Source organism: Solea solea, chromosome 8 (genome assembly GCF_958295425.1).
Source record: "Solea solea chromosome 8, fSolSol10.1, whole genome shotgun sequence".
Lineage (NCBI taxonomy): Eukaryota > Metazoa > Chordata > Actinopteri > Pleuronectiformes > Soleidae > Solea > Solea solea.
The window spans coordinates 20,022,391-20,038,780 of NC_081141.1; the positions used below are offsets into that span (position 1 = coordinate 20,022,391).

The 16,390-nt window shown below is 40.8% G+C and overlaps 1 protein-coding gene across 5 annotated transcripts in view; it reads left to right on the forward strand.

Annotated features, from left to right (window-relative positions):
• Positions 1 to 2,057: 2,057 nt before the first annotated feature.
• grid2 (glutamate receptor, ionotropic, delta 2) overlaps positions 2,058 to 16,390 on the forward strand; it is a 370,055-nt gene continuing 355,722 nt past the window's right edge. For all 5 annotated transcript variants that reach the window (XM_058636042.1, XM_058636038.1, XM_058636039.1 and 2 more), the window contains exon 1: positions 2,058 to 2,995. In XM_058636042.1, coding sequence (XP_058492025.1) covers positions 2,908 to 2,995 — 88 coding nt within the window. In that variant the 5' untranslated portion in view covers positions 2,058 to 2,907. The remainder of the gene's footprint in view (positions 2,996 to 16,390) is intronic.

Sequence of the window (16,390 nt, forward strand, 5' to 3'; positions counted from 1 at the left end):
TAATGGAGGCTTTCCAACAACATGGTAATCCAGTTTTTGCAACTGATCATTTAATGACATTAAACTCTAAATTTAACAGAAGGTCAAGTCCTCTCTGATGTGTTATTTATTTATTTTTTATAAATTAGTCATATCAAATTATGCAAACATCAAAATGTTTTTTTTTTTTATGAAGGTGTATTTCTGCCAGAAAATGAATTACTCCTCAATGATTTACGTTCCGGTGTTTGGATATGGATGAGTTGGAGGGTCATAAATTCAAGGAATGTGAGTACACGTGTTTGTGAGTTTACCACATGAGTGAAAGGTTTACAACTCACCCATGTTAATCAAAGGTCTGGAACATAAACAAACTAGAACTAAGTCTTGCCACTTGTTAAAAATAAAGTTCTCTCCATTGTTTCCTCCGCCTTTTTTGTTTTGTTTTGATACAGAATAAAATGCCGGGTGTTGCATAAATGGAATATTCTATCTTGCCTTCAACTTTTGAAATATTTACCTCAGCTTTTTATCTCTTTATTTTCAGCGACAGCTCACTCGGAAACCATAGGGTCGATACGAGTGGTTATATAAACATTTAATAATAAATCAACGGCATCACAAAAAAAAGAGAGAGAAGGGAGAGCGGATTTCGCAGAATCACTATCACTGTCAGTTTAATCACCTGTTCCTTGAACGCATACAAAACAGACTTCCAGGCCTTCTAATCCTTAATCCAGGGTTTGGGGCAGATTAAGAGAAACCCTGGGGAATCCAACCCTTCAGGGAGGCAGTGGGGGGAAAAAGTGATGATAGGATAAAGGATAGAGAGAGAGAGAGTAAATGTCAGTTAAGGATGGAGAGGAATCGGCATGTGATGAACAGATAAAGGACAAATTACAACAGATTATGAATAAAATGAACACTGCAGGGACGGTGTTATTGTGTGCCGCTAATTCAAATATAGGATGGGGTAACAAGTCGGTAGATCAAATAAGAAAATAATCTAATATATACTGTCTGACTCACCCTGGACCTTGGGGACACGGAGATCAATTATATGAAAGGTTTCATAATAGCATGATGTGTTTTCTGTCTTTACCTGGTGCGTGAAACATATTTGAAAATAAATATTTATTGTCATTATTTAGGCAAATGAGTCACAGTTTTGCGTTCTTCATCTACCCATTTCGACGTTGGTCCAAACGCCACCAGTTTGAGTCTGCACATGCTCCGTGTAGCACAAACACCGCCCTGTCCAGATGGTAGGACGCTCTCATTGTGGTCCAAAGACAACGAAGAAGACGGGAACCCACACAGGATGCATGGAAATACAAATGAGGCCAGTTTCCTGGCGAGATTGAGTGGGCATCCGCGGAAAGCCAGATTGACGTGGTCCCTCACTAAGTAGGAGCAGAACTGTGAACACATGCGTTCACATAATGTAAATGCAAAAGTGGCTCCCGGCATATATGGGATGTGTTCGGTATGACCTGGCCCTTACACCTGTTATTTTCAAACTGTGGAAATGGCTGCCGTGGACAGGGCCCATTAAAACATGTATAGTTCCTGCTCAGGGGGTTGACTTGCATTTTGAGTGATCACCAAATGGCACATTGATCACCAGCTCTTGTTAAAATGAGTCTTAAGTGCCAAAGGCAGAGCTGAGGTGGGCAGAATACCTTTATCTCTCTTCCTGTTTGACAGTTAGAGATCCCTCAGTGTCCCCTGCCTGCCAAGAGAGCCTCATCTCATCTCTCCATGGTAAATCCAGACAGTAGATGCACGCCTTGGCTGGCAACTGCTGCTCCTGCTCATAGTTGCTGCCTCTTACTCTTTTTTTTCTCTCTCTCTTGGGTCTCTTTCTCTGTCTCTCTCTCTCACTCTCGAACACACACACACACACACACACACACCTCTCCCTCTCTCTCCCACATGAACGCATACCACCTCTTCACCAGTCATCCTGCGAGCGGAGGCTGATGCGAGGACCCGCATACGGAGTGCGGATCGCGGCGTGTCGTTGCGCGCATCCTTGTAATTTTTTTTTCTTCTTCCTCGAGACATTTTCGCCCCAGCTTCCTGGCGCAGAAAAGAAGAGTGGCTGTAGAGCTCCCTTCCATTACACCGTGAAGGTCCCTCTCTGTCCTGGTCTTTCTCTCATCTCCACAGGAAACTAGAGACAATTTCGGAATATTGAGCCTCTCTGTGTCAGTGCCATGTGACAAGGCTTTTCATCATGTGGCATTTCTTTCCCTCCTAACAAAAAGTCGCTGGCTTTGCCTGTGCGTCCTGGGGGTTATTATAATCAAAGAGGAGCCAAGTGAAGGAAAAAAGGAAAAGAAAAGCCCTTTGGGAAAATGGAAGTTTTGGCGTTGGCTTGGTCCACTGATGCTGCTGCTGCTGCCGCCGCTGCTGATGATTTTGTGATTGGTGCAGGGGGGAAACTGCGTCGCCAGCTCTGAAAGGCTGGGATTCTCGGGTCATTACAACAGGACTTGCTTTTCGGGATAACTAGGTTCCCGCAGACGTTGCTGAACGCGTTACAAATGTGTTTCCTTTAAATGAGCTTCCACATCCTCCAGCCCCACAGCTCGTCTTGACGCGTCGGCGTTTGGATGCGGTTTGTTTTCTCTGCGGCTCCAGCGTCTCTCGCTCTGCTCGCTCGCAATATGATTTAATGTTGGCACAATTTTCAACAGGGCACCAGTCTGTGCGGCCACCGGGGAATCTTTACTGAAATCCATCTGCAGACAAACGCCTCACTCCATACATCAGGGAATTTCCTTGACCGCCCTACAGCTGGACTAATACCACAAGCTTCGGGATTCCAGGGATTTTCACTCTGATCGCTGTCACTCACTAGAGCTGCGTTTTCTCTGATTTTTTTTTTGATTTTTTTTAGGGGGAAATATATATCTGGACAACATGAAAGTTATCTTGGCTGTGTTGCTCGTCGCCGTTGTTTGGAGCCAGGAGTGGAAGTCGGTGCTCTCGGATTCAATCATCCACATCGGTGAGTTACTGCGCTTTTTTCTCTGAGGCGATAACTCCCGGGCACAATAAGGCTCTGTGTGCGTGTCTCAAGAAACACATTGGAGGTCTCAGTCGTGCTGCGCTGCGCTGCTTATACCACGGCATTGCTGGCGGTTTCTGTGACACCCTGTTTAATGACATTAAGGATGTAGATGCTATGGTGTGTGTTTAAAAAAAAAACCAAAATCCATTCCAATGTCTGGAATGTTACAGGGGAAAAACCCCGCATTTCAGGCGAAGTTTGATTTTAAGTTTAGGGCATAACTCGGTGTCAGATGTATTATACGTGTACTACATATCGCTTTTCGTGTATTACAGGTGTTTGTTGAGTCATTCAGTTTGATGACAAATGCAAAATAACGAGACTGCACTTTAAAACATGGAATGTCACATGGATGGATATATGCGCACAGGCTGCGGGAAAACAGGTGGTTTAGGATGGCGTGCTGTTGCCCTGGATGTCGGCAATGTTCCGCTTATAGATTTTCCTTAAGCATAATGGTATTACAGTGTTCCATCGTGAGCTGCTGCAGTGCCAGAGAGGGGGTAAAAAAAAAGAAAAAAGAAAAAAGGTTTTATGCCTTTCTGCCTTCCGCCACCACCGGCAAAGTGTGGCACTGTTGTGTTGAGTGTGATGTCGACATAAGGGAGTAATGTAGGAGCGCCTCCGGCTCCAGCTATAGGTAAGAGGAGGAGAAGAGGGAGAGAGAGAGACAGATGACGCTGGAGAGTGTGTCTTCCTGGATGAGGACGCGAGGTGGTGGTGGTGGGTACACATAATCACTGCTTTACCATAGGTTGCATGGGATGGATGATGGGAAAATAGAGCTCTGTGTTGGTGCTTGAGTGAAGGTGAGGAGCAGACCTACACTTAAAGACACTTACACTGGCACAGGATGAAGCACTTAATGCATATGCATTTGAAGAAGTGAAGATCACAGAGCTCATCAGACAGATGGACACACTGAAACGCATGCTTTAAGTAGCACATTATATAATACCAATGCCACCGCAGTGCTATGCTGACCTGTTGGCCCAAACCAATCCTCCAAGAGCTGGATCCACTCCGTGTCTCCTCGGCCTGTAGACTAAGCCGATTTTTCCAGATGACCAGATGAATGAGATTAACACAGGTCAATCTGCCAGATCTCTTGGAGAAACTAAACATAACCGTTGGATTTCCTTAATGTTATGGATTCTTCTTTTAAGAAAATCTAATCTAAGGTTTTACAGAAAGTTGGAGGGTTCGTGAAGTCACACGTCATGGCCCTATGGGTTGGCACTGTGTGATCCACTGTTTAGACAGATCACCCTGTGGCTGAATGGTTTGATCAGAGCAGCAGCCACATGTTCTGCAAAAGTCTCACAGCAAGAAACGTTTGCCTGCTCACTCCATTTTAGACTTGTGGAAATGTAACTGAAAACTGCTGGTTATAAGAGCTTTTTAAACTGACCAAAGCGAGGAAACAGTTCCACAGCTATATAGGCCAACTGCACTTCTGCAGGTTCTTGTTGTTCCAGTTTCTGAAACTAGGTCAAGGTTCTCTGTGTTCACTAACTGATCTTTGTTCTGTACATCCAGGATTACTGAGGCTATATTGTAGTTGTCAGACACGGTATATCACCGGCTTTCGGTTGTCTGCGTGCAAGCTTATCAAATGACTGTGATGTATTGATATATTTAACCTAACAATAAAAACAAATATACAATTACAAAATGGTATTTAGGGTATGATATACAGTACAAGTCTGCAATGTTGGAACCATCCGTCAGTGCCAAGAAACACTGCCTGTATTGTCCGTAGCAAACACAAGTACTTGTTGAGGTTCAGTGTTTTTTGTCTAAGTATAGGTCTTGGTAAAGTATATTGTACTACACAGTATTGCAGCAGTAAGTGGGTAAAATTCAGCTCTACAGACTTGAGATTTACTGAAGTACGGGCTTCCAAATCACTTCCAGTTTGCAACATAATCCACAAATCCCAGATATGTTTGAGGAGCAAATTTATTGACATGGATAATGAGAATTGCAGGCTCTTCCTCCTCCACAACAACAGGGTCACTGTTGTTGAAACCAGGTCAGTGAGTGGTTTCGGAATAGTTGAAGAGACGCTGACGGTAGTGCATTATATGCTAGTTCCTGGTTAGTTACAGCTCCATTTAGGAGTGTGAGAGGCGTATCTTTTCCCCCGGCATAAAAAAAAGCAGCACACATAAGTGTATGTTAGTTTTGGAGGACAAAGGATCAGTGTGGGCGTTTTTGGTGTTTGGTGTGATTCCAGTCACTGTGTCTTTTTTCCCTTTCTCTCCCTACACCTTATTTGTGATCAATAGTTCATTTCCTCGCGAGCCACGAGTACTGTGATTCACAACAAAAGGTTATCACTCCCAAAACAATAGTTCTCCTTTCCTATACTGCCCCTTTCTCACTTTCCATCCCTCACTCATCAGTGCTTATCCTGGCTTCCTCAGCAGAACTTGGAAAGTAAAACAAAAAGTTTTTTTGATACGCTAGCCCTTTCTCACATAAGTGGTAGTGTAGAAGCCACACACTGGTTTCTTCATATTAAACATTTGCAAATGAACGTGGTCAATATCTCTGTCTTGTCTGGGAAATTTAGTGCGCTGACCTGTGTGCGTGCATCATATTTACTTAGGACGCAGCAGGCACATCATATTGGCATGTCAGAAATAATCCTTCCTTAATCTCTAAATTACAGCAACAAGGGAAGTAGAAAAGTGAGACGGACAGGCTAAGAGAGAGAGAGAGATAGATATATATCAAACAGGGGATAGAAGATGTTGGGGGAAAAAAAGAGTCATTTATCATATACAGCTGTCATTACTGAAAACCTGTGGCTTCTATTGCCATTATTCTCATGATACTAACAGTAGAGACCAGCACTTGCTCTGTCCAGGCATTAAATGTGATTGAGCTGCTGGGGAGCTAGCACCAGTGCGTCACCGCCCCCCCCCCCCCCCCACTTCTCATTTCTCTCTCTCTCTTATCCCTCCCTTCCTCTGTCTCCATCCCTCTTTCTCTCCCTAATGATCAGCATGCAGAAGGAGGGAGGGAGGTTGGGGGGGGGAGATTGCTCGCCTGTTGGCTATCACTGCATCGTGTACTGCATGGCAATGGCTCTCTGCTTTATGAGGGTGGTTCGTATGGATTCTGCACATCTTACAGCGAGAGAACAACTATGCACGGTTTCGTGTGTCCTTGATTAGTTTCACTCGATAAGTCGCTGTGATTCATACAGTCGGATTAAGTCCTCACTTGGTCATGCTGGGTTGTTTTTTTTTTTTGTTTTTTTTTTTTTATAAAAACCACGCCGTGTCAGAGTGCATCAGCTGGTCCCTATGTGCATGAGCCCGGTTCATCGTTGCTCAAATAATGTATTGTTCATTGGTCCAGCGCTTTATCTCGCTCTCTGTCCCTGTCCTTCTCTCTGATACACACACAGGCACCATTTTGAGACCAATTGCTGAGACGCAGTATATTAAATCTGCACTAATGAGTTTTAGTGCTTGGTGTGAGACCACATTAATACCATTCATAGTTGTCTACAAATTCTAAATGTCAAGGGAGTAGTATATTAAAATGAGCATAGGACAGTTGGTTACATATGCCACGATGTCTCGTGCACGACTGCCATTCACAGTAATTGTTTTTATCTCCCGACGTTGCTGCTGGGTCAGATGACAACAAATCTGAGGTTGACTCAATGAACACATGGCCAAAGATAAAGGAGCAACAATGAATTCTTCTCCTATGTTACCTGCAAACACCAACACCTTTTAATGCAGTTAATTTGTGCAGTTAATCATAGGTGTAATTCTCTGCTCATTATTGATCAATACAATATCCATAATCACTGTTTGAAAAGGACTATGTCATGTAGACTGATTCCCTTGTATTATAGCAAAAAAGTATTTTGTGCCCATAATCTCTACCTATATTAAGTGGTGAAGTTATAATAAAAGAGTCAGTGATTATGATTTATGAGTGAATAGGTAAATTTCTATTTCACCTTTATTTAACCAGGAAAAGAGTATTTAATAAAGAAAATATCTAGCCAAGAACATGATATGTAATACTTTCTTTTTTTTTTAATGAATATCGGCTCATTTTTAAATGCCTATGGAACACTACTCAAGTACTAAATAATCCTTTGCAGTGACAGTGTGTTAAATACTGAGAGCCATATTGAGTGGAGGAGAGAGCACAGAAAGTCAGACTCGGGAGGGATTTGGTCCGACAGACCTTGTTGCTTTTGCCCTCTTTATTTTCAGTTGTTGGCATTTCGTTCAAGGACTTTAAACATTAAAGGCTTGATACTGTCCAGGAAGGAGAACAGGATGTATAGGTCTTTACAAGATAACTCATTTTGTGTTATTCAGAGTGTGGCTTTTTTGTGTTCAAAATTCATCATGTGTGGCCTCAAAAGTGGGTCAACAAGTGTGAAATTAAACTAAACGCTAAGATCCACATCTGTAGCTCTGGTTCTCACATCCCACATAGGAGCACACATGGCAGCTTATATGACACAGATTTTAAGGTAGTTTATAGAATAGTATATCAGTTCAAACTGCAGATCTATTTAGAATTGACTCGGGAGAAGCATTAAACAGAATAATACAATATTTGCATAGAGCACTAATGATGCACAATTTGAAGCAATGTATCCGTTAAATTATACCAGTAATGAGTTTTATTTTGGAAACATTTCAATGAAGACTTAAATGCTCAAATGTATGCACAGTTTTGTGCATCTCCCATGACACAAACTCACATGCATTGAACAGGGTTCCCACAGGTCCTTGAAATTCTTGAAAGTTTGTGAAGGCTATTGAAAGTTTTGGAAATCACCCTGCATGGACACGGGTCATTAAAAGAGAGAGAGAGTAATGTTAATAAACAAGAGAGAGCAAATCACGTGATGCCTGGGAAATGCAAATTCCAAGATCTCTGGCTCACCAAAAGAAATGACTGGCTAAGATCCCAAGGACAATCACTTGGCCTGATGCAGAGCGTGCTGCAGCTCAATAAAAGTGGACGCCATGGACGAAGCGGCTCTTACAAGTTGTCCTCCCATCTTAAGCTGGTGTCACCACTTTCAGACCTTGAATTTGAGGGAATTGGTCCTGGAAAGTCCTTGAATTTGATGTGGGGGAACCCTGATTGAACTATAATGCAAATGTGTCATTGACTGTCGTCTTTCACTTAATTTGGACACTTTTTTAGTACATAGTGAAGTTCTTAATTGAACTCATTCATGCCATGTCATTATTTGTGTGTAAGGAAAAGGGAGTGACACAGGGAGATTTACCCTTGTATGGCATGGTTTGTCTTTTTCTATAGTGCAAGGTTTTCTGAGAATGTTTGTGTGTGAATGTTGTGACAGATTCCTTTTTTTAAAATCAACTTTAAACCTCTGTTTGTCAGTTTGTGTGTGTGTGTGTGTGTTGTACATGTGTATTTCAATCTGCAGTTATGCACTGACTCAGTGTGGCGGAGGCTGGCCAGCATGTTGACAGCTCTACTGGTCCATGTTATCTTTGACCTGACTTTGAAGATTTATATGTGTGTGTATGTATATATATGTATATATATATGTATGTATATATGTATGTATATATATATGTATATATATATATACATATATATATATATATAATGGTTTGATCCGGCAGCATCTTCGATTGCTAAATCTTCTCATGAGACCACAATCTGGCAAAACCGCTGTGTGACCGTGAACCACCCACAGCCTTGTGCTCATGCTACCTTTGTTAATATTAATATTCATGCTAATTGATTTAACTGATTTTGTGACCATCTGCCTCTCCTCTGTTAGCGTCTGTTGCAATTCCCTCTATTTTCTACATTTTACATTTCTGTGATTCAGTTTTTTAGTTTCTGCTCTTTTTAAATGTGACGTGTTTTGTAATCAGCTGAAAGTGACACGTACCGCACATCTGTCTGTCCTGGGAGAGGGATCCCTCCTCTGTTGTGGTGCTTCCTGAGGTTTCTCCCAGACTTTGTCCTCATTTGATGTGAGGAATCTGAGCATAAGCTCTTTGAGGCAAATTGTGTTTGTGATGTTGGGCTGTATAGATAAAAACTGCTTCTGCGGGTTATCGTGTCAAGTATTTAGTGTGATCTACACAAGAGCATGTGTGTGTATATATATATATGTATGTATATATATATATATATATATGTATATATATATGCGTATATATGTATGTATATATATATTTTTTATATACATATATAAATATATATATATATATATATATATATATAAATATATATATACACACATACAGTATACACATATATATTGTATGTGTGTGTATTGGTCAACTGTGTGTGGTTTGTCTGTGTTCCTATGTTTGAGAGTGTGGTGCATCCCCTTTGTAAGGGAAAGAGACAGAAGTTTGTACCTGGTCACTGAGGCAGAACCCTTAACCAGGACACAGAGAGAGAGAGTATGTGTTTGTGTGTTTCTGAGGTCGGGGGTGGACTGACAGGCAGCTGTGAGAAAAGGCTTGATTGCTTGTCTGAACAGAGACCGTCTAGCCCCGCTGAAGGTGCTTCATCTCACTGTAGAAGTCAATTTTGCAGGTAGAACAGACCAGATGGCCTGGCAAGGACTTGTACAACACAGGCCCCTTGTTCCAGGATGATTGTATTGTGTGTTTATCCGACACACACAGTCACACAGGCTTAATGCCATCTGAGGACAAGAGCCTTTGTTGTTTGCTAAAACAAGCGTCGGCCTGCTTTTTGTCGAGCATGATTTAAAGTGCTCCTGTGAGCACAGAGGCATGCATATAGTTGTACTAACACACACACACATGCTCGGCTGCAAGTGTGCATGTATTATTAAATGAATTTTAACATTTCAGCTAATGACAACATATGCAGTTCTGCTCTGTGCACTATACTTTTTGATGTATGACGTATGCTCAGGTATGGTGATCAACAATAGAAATACATTAAAAACCAGAGAGGCAACAAATCACACTATTGCTGCTACAAATTCAAATGAATCGCACTATTTAGTTGTTATTATTTAGCGGTGATCAAAACACAAACATGTCGCCCAAACAGTGAAAATAAATATGACCCTTTTTGGTTGAAGACTAGAGGAAGCATCACTGTCAGATACGTGTGATTATGTGCTTGGCTATTTTAATAACACACCCTACACGGATATAACTATAGTATTTTATCATTTCTACATTCCTGCGGTATTCGCTGCCATCTTGTAATTTCGTCTTTTTCAAACCGTGTATGCTGTATTTATGCGAGCCTGTCATGGTCATGCTTTTATTGTGTATGTGCATCTCTGGACCTTGTCCTGTGTGTATGGCCACATAGCAGCATGTGTGGACGTGTTTATTTTTGTCTGCGCATAGACGCGAGTGTTTGCGACTGCCAGTGTGTGATTTTCTGGCAGTACCTCTCTCACTCCTCTGAATCATTTCTTTTAACAACCAATCATGGCAGAGCTGCTTATCATTGCACTATGAAAAAAAAAAAAAAACAGACAGCAGGACATTGGCGAGTTTCCAATACAATCAGCGCAGGAGCAAAAACATGTTAACACACATGGAAAGGGCATGCAGGAAATACCCCCACACAGTCAAATAAAGTCCTACACTAGCATAGTTAAAGCAGTTTTTTAATCTCAGGGACACTCGTTTTATAGTCCTGCATTGCTTCATGCAAATGTAAATGCTCCATAGACCAGTAAAGCATGGACTTACTGATGATGACTGTGTGATTGCCCTCTGCCCTTTCAAATTCAAATGCATACATTTGTTATGATGCACTGCTTTTGAATCCAGCTCCCCCACCCACAGACACAGAAATGTCATTCTCTTTCATTCAACTGCAACCTTATGTTTTTTTTTTAAATAATTAATTCCAAAGTCAAACAGTTCAATTTTTGAATTTCTTTCTTTTTTGTTTTTATTTACTGATGAAAAAAAAAACCCACATAACACAATATTTTTGCTCCTTTTTTCCTTTTTTGTCAAAGCGATAAAATGTAGTCACATGCATTTTCGGCGTGATACAAACAAACAAACTGCTGTTATTATTTATTCATTTATACAAATACTTTCATGATCTGTTGTAACAAGTGACAACGTTGGTGAAATATTCAAAGAGGACAGCTCTGAATATATCAAATTGCTGCTGCTAATCTGTAATACTTGTGGGGGTTGAGTTCTACTTCCTCTGAGATCATGTTTGCTCTTGTTAATCCATGGTGTCAGCTTGTTTCATTTATATTCACCACCGAATGATTTTCTTCAGTGTTTGTCTTCTCTTTTCTGCCATGCAGTTTTCGCTCACCTCTCTGGCATTTTCTCTTCCACTGTTGATTTTATTCTAATCTCCACTTATTGTCCACTCGCTCTTATCTCCATTAACTCGTATAACGTGTCTGGACAAGTTTATTTCTGGCTACTTTCTCTTTACTTTCATTATCTATTTTATTACTGTATTCCCTGTGTTTCAGTACTCTTATCAGTCTTTGTTGTTGTGAGCGTCATCTCTGTCTTCTCCCTCTATCCTTCCCATTCCTCTCCTTTCCCTCTTTTGTCATCATCTCCCTCTCGATGTTTAATACGCTGTCAGTGATTACAGAAACAGGCATCACGACCGAGAGGTGTCGAAACACTTTGCTAATCGCTGTCGTGGAATGAATTTGTGCCGTTTGTTGTTTTGTCTGACACATTCCGCGACACGTCACAAAGTTGCCCATCTGGATTGCAGCTTTCAATACTGTTTCCTGAAGGGTCTGAAGAAGAAAACAAACAAACTGAGTGGGAGGGACAGAGCTGTAAGAGCATGTATTTGCTTTTGCGTTTTGAAAATCCTGCCCCTTTCAGCAGATTCACTTTAATTATGAGCTGGCACTTATCATGCCTATATTATTATTAACTTGCAAATAATGTAATTAAGCCTTTAAAGTAGCCGTGAGAGAGAAAGTGAGTGAGTTGATAAATGATTATGCACAGCCTCTTCCTGTCACGTTAATATAATGTGTTATACCACACAGTGGATAGAAATAACCCAAAGTCTGACTCACAGATTGCAGTCACAGTGTAATATATGAAGCACGTTGTCATTGTATCTATAGGTCTCGAATGAATGACTATGTATGTGTCCACGTGCTTTATGCATTTTTTTTCTGCAACTGTCAGACAAATGTCCAGCAACTTATTGTGGCCATGTGACTTAATGTATTTGCAGGCTATAACAACTAAACCTTCTTTTCTATGTATTAATGTCGAGGCAACATGAGTGGACCACACTCCCCTGAAAACCCACGCACACACGGGAAGGGAAATAAATATACCACATTTTTTTTATAATAATGGATAATTAAAAACACTGTTTTGGAAGAAAAATGATGATACATAGATATGTTGATTATGCCTCGTGAATAGTAATTTAATGTAATCATGAGGCACCTAGAGATCCCCACCGCACCAAAAAGTGCAGTAAAGTGCACCCCTTTTTTTTTTTTCATTGATTTGTCTCACATAGGTTATAAAAAGTCCACTTACACACTCACAGAGAGTGGACCATATATTGCCCCTCATGTTTCTGACAGTAAAAGTAAGCCTTAGTGCATCATACGTCCAGATCAACACACCGTAGGCTGCAGAAATGCAGCTCCTGAGACTGAAAAGCTGTCCATTGCACTGATTTATGCAGATTCTGCTTGCAGTACAAAAAACATTAGGGAATAATACATGATTTGAACACACAATAACAGTAGGTGACATTTTAGAACTGTAGAAATAGCTCAGAGAGTGCAAACCTCCACCAAGGCCCCTGAGTTCCCCACAGTGGCACAAGGTGCTTTATCTCGCAAGGCTACCAATTGTAAAAAAAACAAAAAAACAACTGAATCCGTGTCCAGACCGCCACCAAAATGTAATAATTTCTTCCTTGAGCCATAACGGCAAACCCCAAAAAGTCATCTGAATCTGTCCTTTCGAGTTATGCCTCTAATAGACAATTCAGATGTTGCATTTTCCTGATTCTTTTTCCTATTTGAGAGTTGCTTGCTGATTCTCCAAAGTATCAAAAACTGCCTATGTCATGCATAATTTTTTTATCATGCAACACATAGCGAATTATTTAGTGCTTGTTGCCTGTAGAAAAAAAGAACCCGAAATGTCTGTTTCATACAGTCAGAAGAGTTTAAAAAGACAGGGACAAAACACTTCAGTTGCCGTCTGTAAACCTCCTCGATTATGTACGACAGTATCTCTTCCTGTAATATACGCTTCAATACACAATACATCAGAGCTCACATATTCATCCTCAAGGGACTCCTGGAGGCCCATTCAACGACTCTGACTGTGGTTGGTTGGTCAATAGCAGTTAGAGGGATCTTTCCCTGGGGTCTGAAACAAGTGTTTCCTTCAGATGTCTTTCATCACAATTTGCCCACTTATGCCCCAGTTGATGTCATGGAGCTGGTAGGACAGATAGGATCTTCGAAAACACTGGAATACAGAAATCACGTACTTAAAATAAAAAGTAGTTAATGCAGACAAAGTCACATTGTACCATCGCATCATTAAGTCATTACTTCCATCCATTAATGTGGGTAGCATTTTCGGGTTTTTGTAAGCACAACGGCAAAATGACCTAACTGTAACCTTTTGTTCCTTTTATAAGTTATTTTTCTGGTCTCTGAGTGGGATGCATACATTGTGTGTATCATAAACTAGAAGTGCTCATCTCTCAGCTTCTCATAATGTGACATAATTAACCGTGTTCTAATGGCTTTCAGGTTTGTATCATCAAACAAAAGGCCCCTTTTTCCTGATTTAATAGACTGATTTAGCAAACTGTTGCTCCTTTCGATGCAGTTGTCATGGGACTTCCACCAGTGTCCTTCAGACCTTGACCCCTGCACAAACAGCCTGTGACATAGCTGTAACACACCACTGTGAGTCTCCACTGTCCACTGTCATTGACACTTATAGATGTAGACATGTGCCCTAATCTGTCTTATGAATCATGATAATAATTTAGAATTAACTTTAAAACCAACCGGCGTTAAATCTTAGTAGACACAGTTGCAAATTTTATGCGTCTCCCCTTAACAGATAATTGAATAGGTTAATAATAGTCTTTTAATTGTTCACAATAAATTACAGATAGGCAGACAAATGGTGGTGGTGCCCGAGAAATTCCCTGCGGTGCGGCACAATGTCCTGGCAGAGGTCCAGCTCAGAGGCTGCATCGTCTCGCTTCTCACTCGTTTCCATCCTCTTTGAATACTTCTGTTCTAAATCTTTCCTACACAATACATTGGATTTTTAGCGAAATTACACACCAAACCAAAGGGAACAGTTGTCGGTTCATTTGTGAATGAATTCATTCTTAATTGGTAAAATTCTTAATGGCAATTAATCGACGAACAGTTAATTATTAACCCCTATTAGTCATCCTATTACTGCTGTAATTAATGATAATGTGCTTCCGTCAGGATTTCAGAGAACCCCCCGAATGAAACGTGTCGTTTCAGAGTAGAGTTGAGCACAAACAGAACATCTTGCATGGTGGGATCTGTTATAGAGACAGCATCATTAGAACCTGTCTGGCTGTGGACAGCCCTCAGGGCTCCTTTTTCTCTCTCCCCCTGTGCTTTTTTTCTTGAGTTGGTTGTCTCATTTTTCCCCCCCCCTTCACACTTCCCAACCCATGATTTATCTTCAGTCCATGTCAGTAAACTGTCAGCTGACCTATAATCAGAGGAAAATTCCCATCAGGTTATGTCTTTTTTTTTTTTGTATGTTATATGTTTCAGTTCTTGTTGCCGCAAAGTTGGGTCCCTTACCCCCATTAACAACCCCCCCCCCCCCCCCACTACCACGCCAAATATTCCTCCCTTTTAGCTTAGCTAATATCATATAGCATAAATAAATGCAATTTGCAATTGCAAAAAAACCTGTATCCAGCATGCAGGGTGCATATGACTCCTTTTCCCTCCAAATGGTCCATATTTGATCTCATATTCACAATTTGCTGTGATTGTCTGAAGTGCGTTTGACCTGTTAACAGCTTCATAAATGCTTGTTTCATAGCTTTACTTATTTAAACGGCAGGGGAAAGATGGTGTCTGCGCTGCAAATAGAGTTACTGCCTCTCTCTCTCTGTGTTTGGTGCAGAGGACAACAGCGTCACAAACCCAAGTACATCATTCTCATTCCGGAGTGCTGCCAAGGATAGTAGAAACAGACAATACCGCAGACAAAACAATAATGTGTAATTCAACGAGTAATATTCTTTGTTGGACATTTGCCACCTAAACTCTGTGGCATAGCCTGAAATGAGAGCCTTCGGTGTTTACGTAATACTATAGACTTTTGTTTGGGAAAAACCGAGACTGAATCAGGTTTATAGTTTTCTTCTTTCTGCTGGCAGAGTCACAGAAATACACGATATATGCTTCACCTGCTGTTTCGAGTCCATTCCCCCCCGTCTGTCTGTTCTTTCTGTCATTGGCAGTTAACCAAACTACCTTCAATCCACAGTGTTTGGATGAAGTAAATATTGATGTTTTCTTCATTTCTTTTTGCTTCATCTCATTTCAAATCCTGAAACACTACCATCTTTCTAAGCTTGCATTTCTTATTTGCATGCCGTCTGCAGACAAATGACTTTTAATGGCAGTAAAATCCCCCAGACAGATCTAACAATAAGCTTTTATTACGTTTTCCAGGGAGCAAGCCACTCATGTACCTATATTTTGTACCTAGGATTTTTTTTTTTCTAAAGCTGTAACATATAAAAAATGTCTTTCATGAAAAAGCGGAAGATTATTACAGAAAAACAATGAATAAACAGCTGAAATAATACCTCCAAACACAGGCAACAATGTGATATATGACTTATAATTACCACAGACTGATGCAAAATGGATCTCAAACCAAAAAACCACTGTATCACCAGATTTTTGTTATGATTGTATCTGTAAAATGTTTCTTTGAGTGCTATAAGGTCCATTCTGACTAATCTAATCAAAAAGGGTTAACCACATCTGGCTGCATTCAGTAAGATTAATCTCCTTTCTTTTCGTGCCAGACTGGGGATGGATTTTGAGAAGTATTCTCTCTCTCTCTCTCTCTCTCTCTCTCCCTCCCTCTCTGTATGTATGCAGGGTAGTGTGTCTTTCAGCTGAAATGTTAATGTGGACTGATAAGCCCCTCTATCTTTGGCTGCAGTGCCAGTCTGCTTTAATCAGTCCCTTAGTCAGCATCAGACTCGGGGAGCAGTTTAATGGGTATGGAAAATAAGAGGTCCTTTTGAAATACCGTTTTAATGTATTGT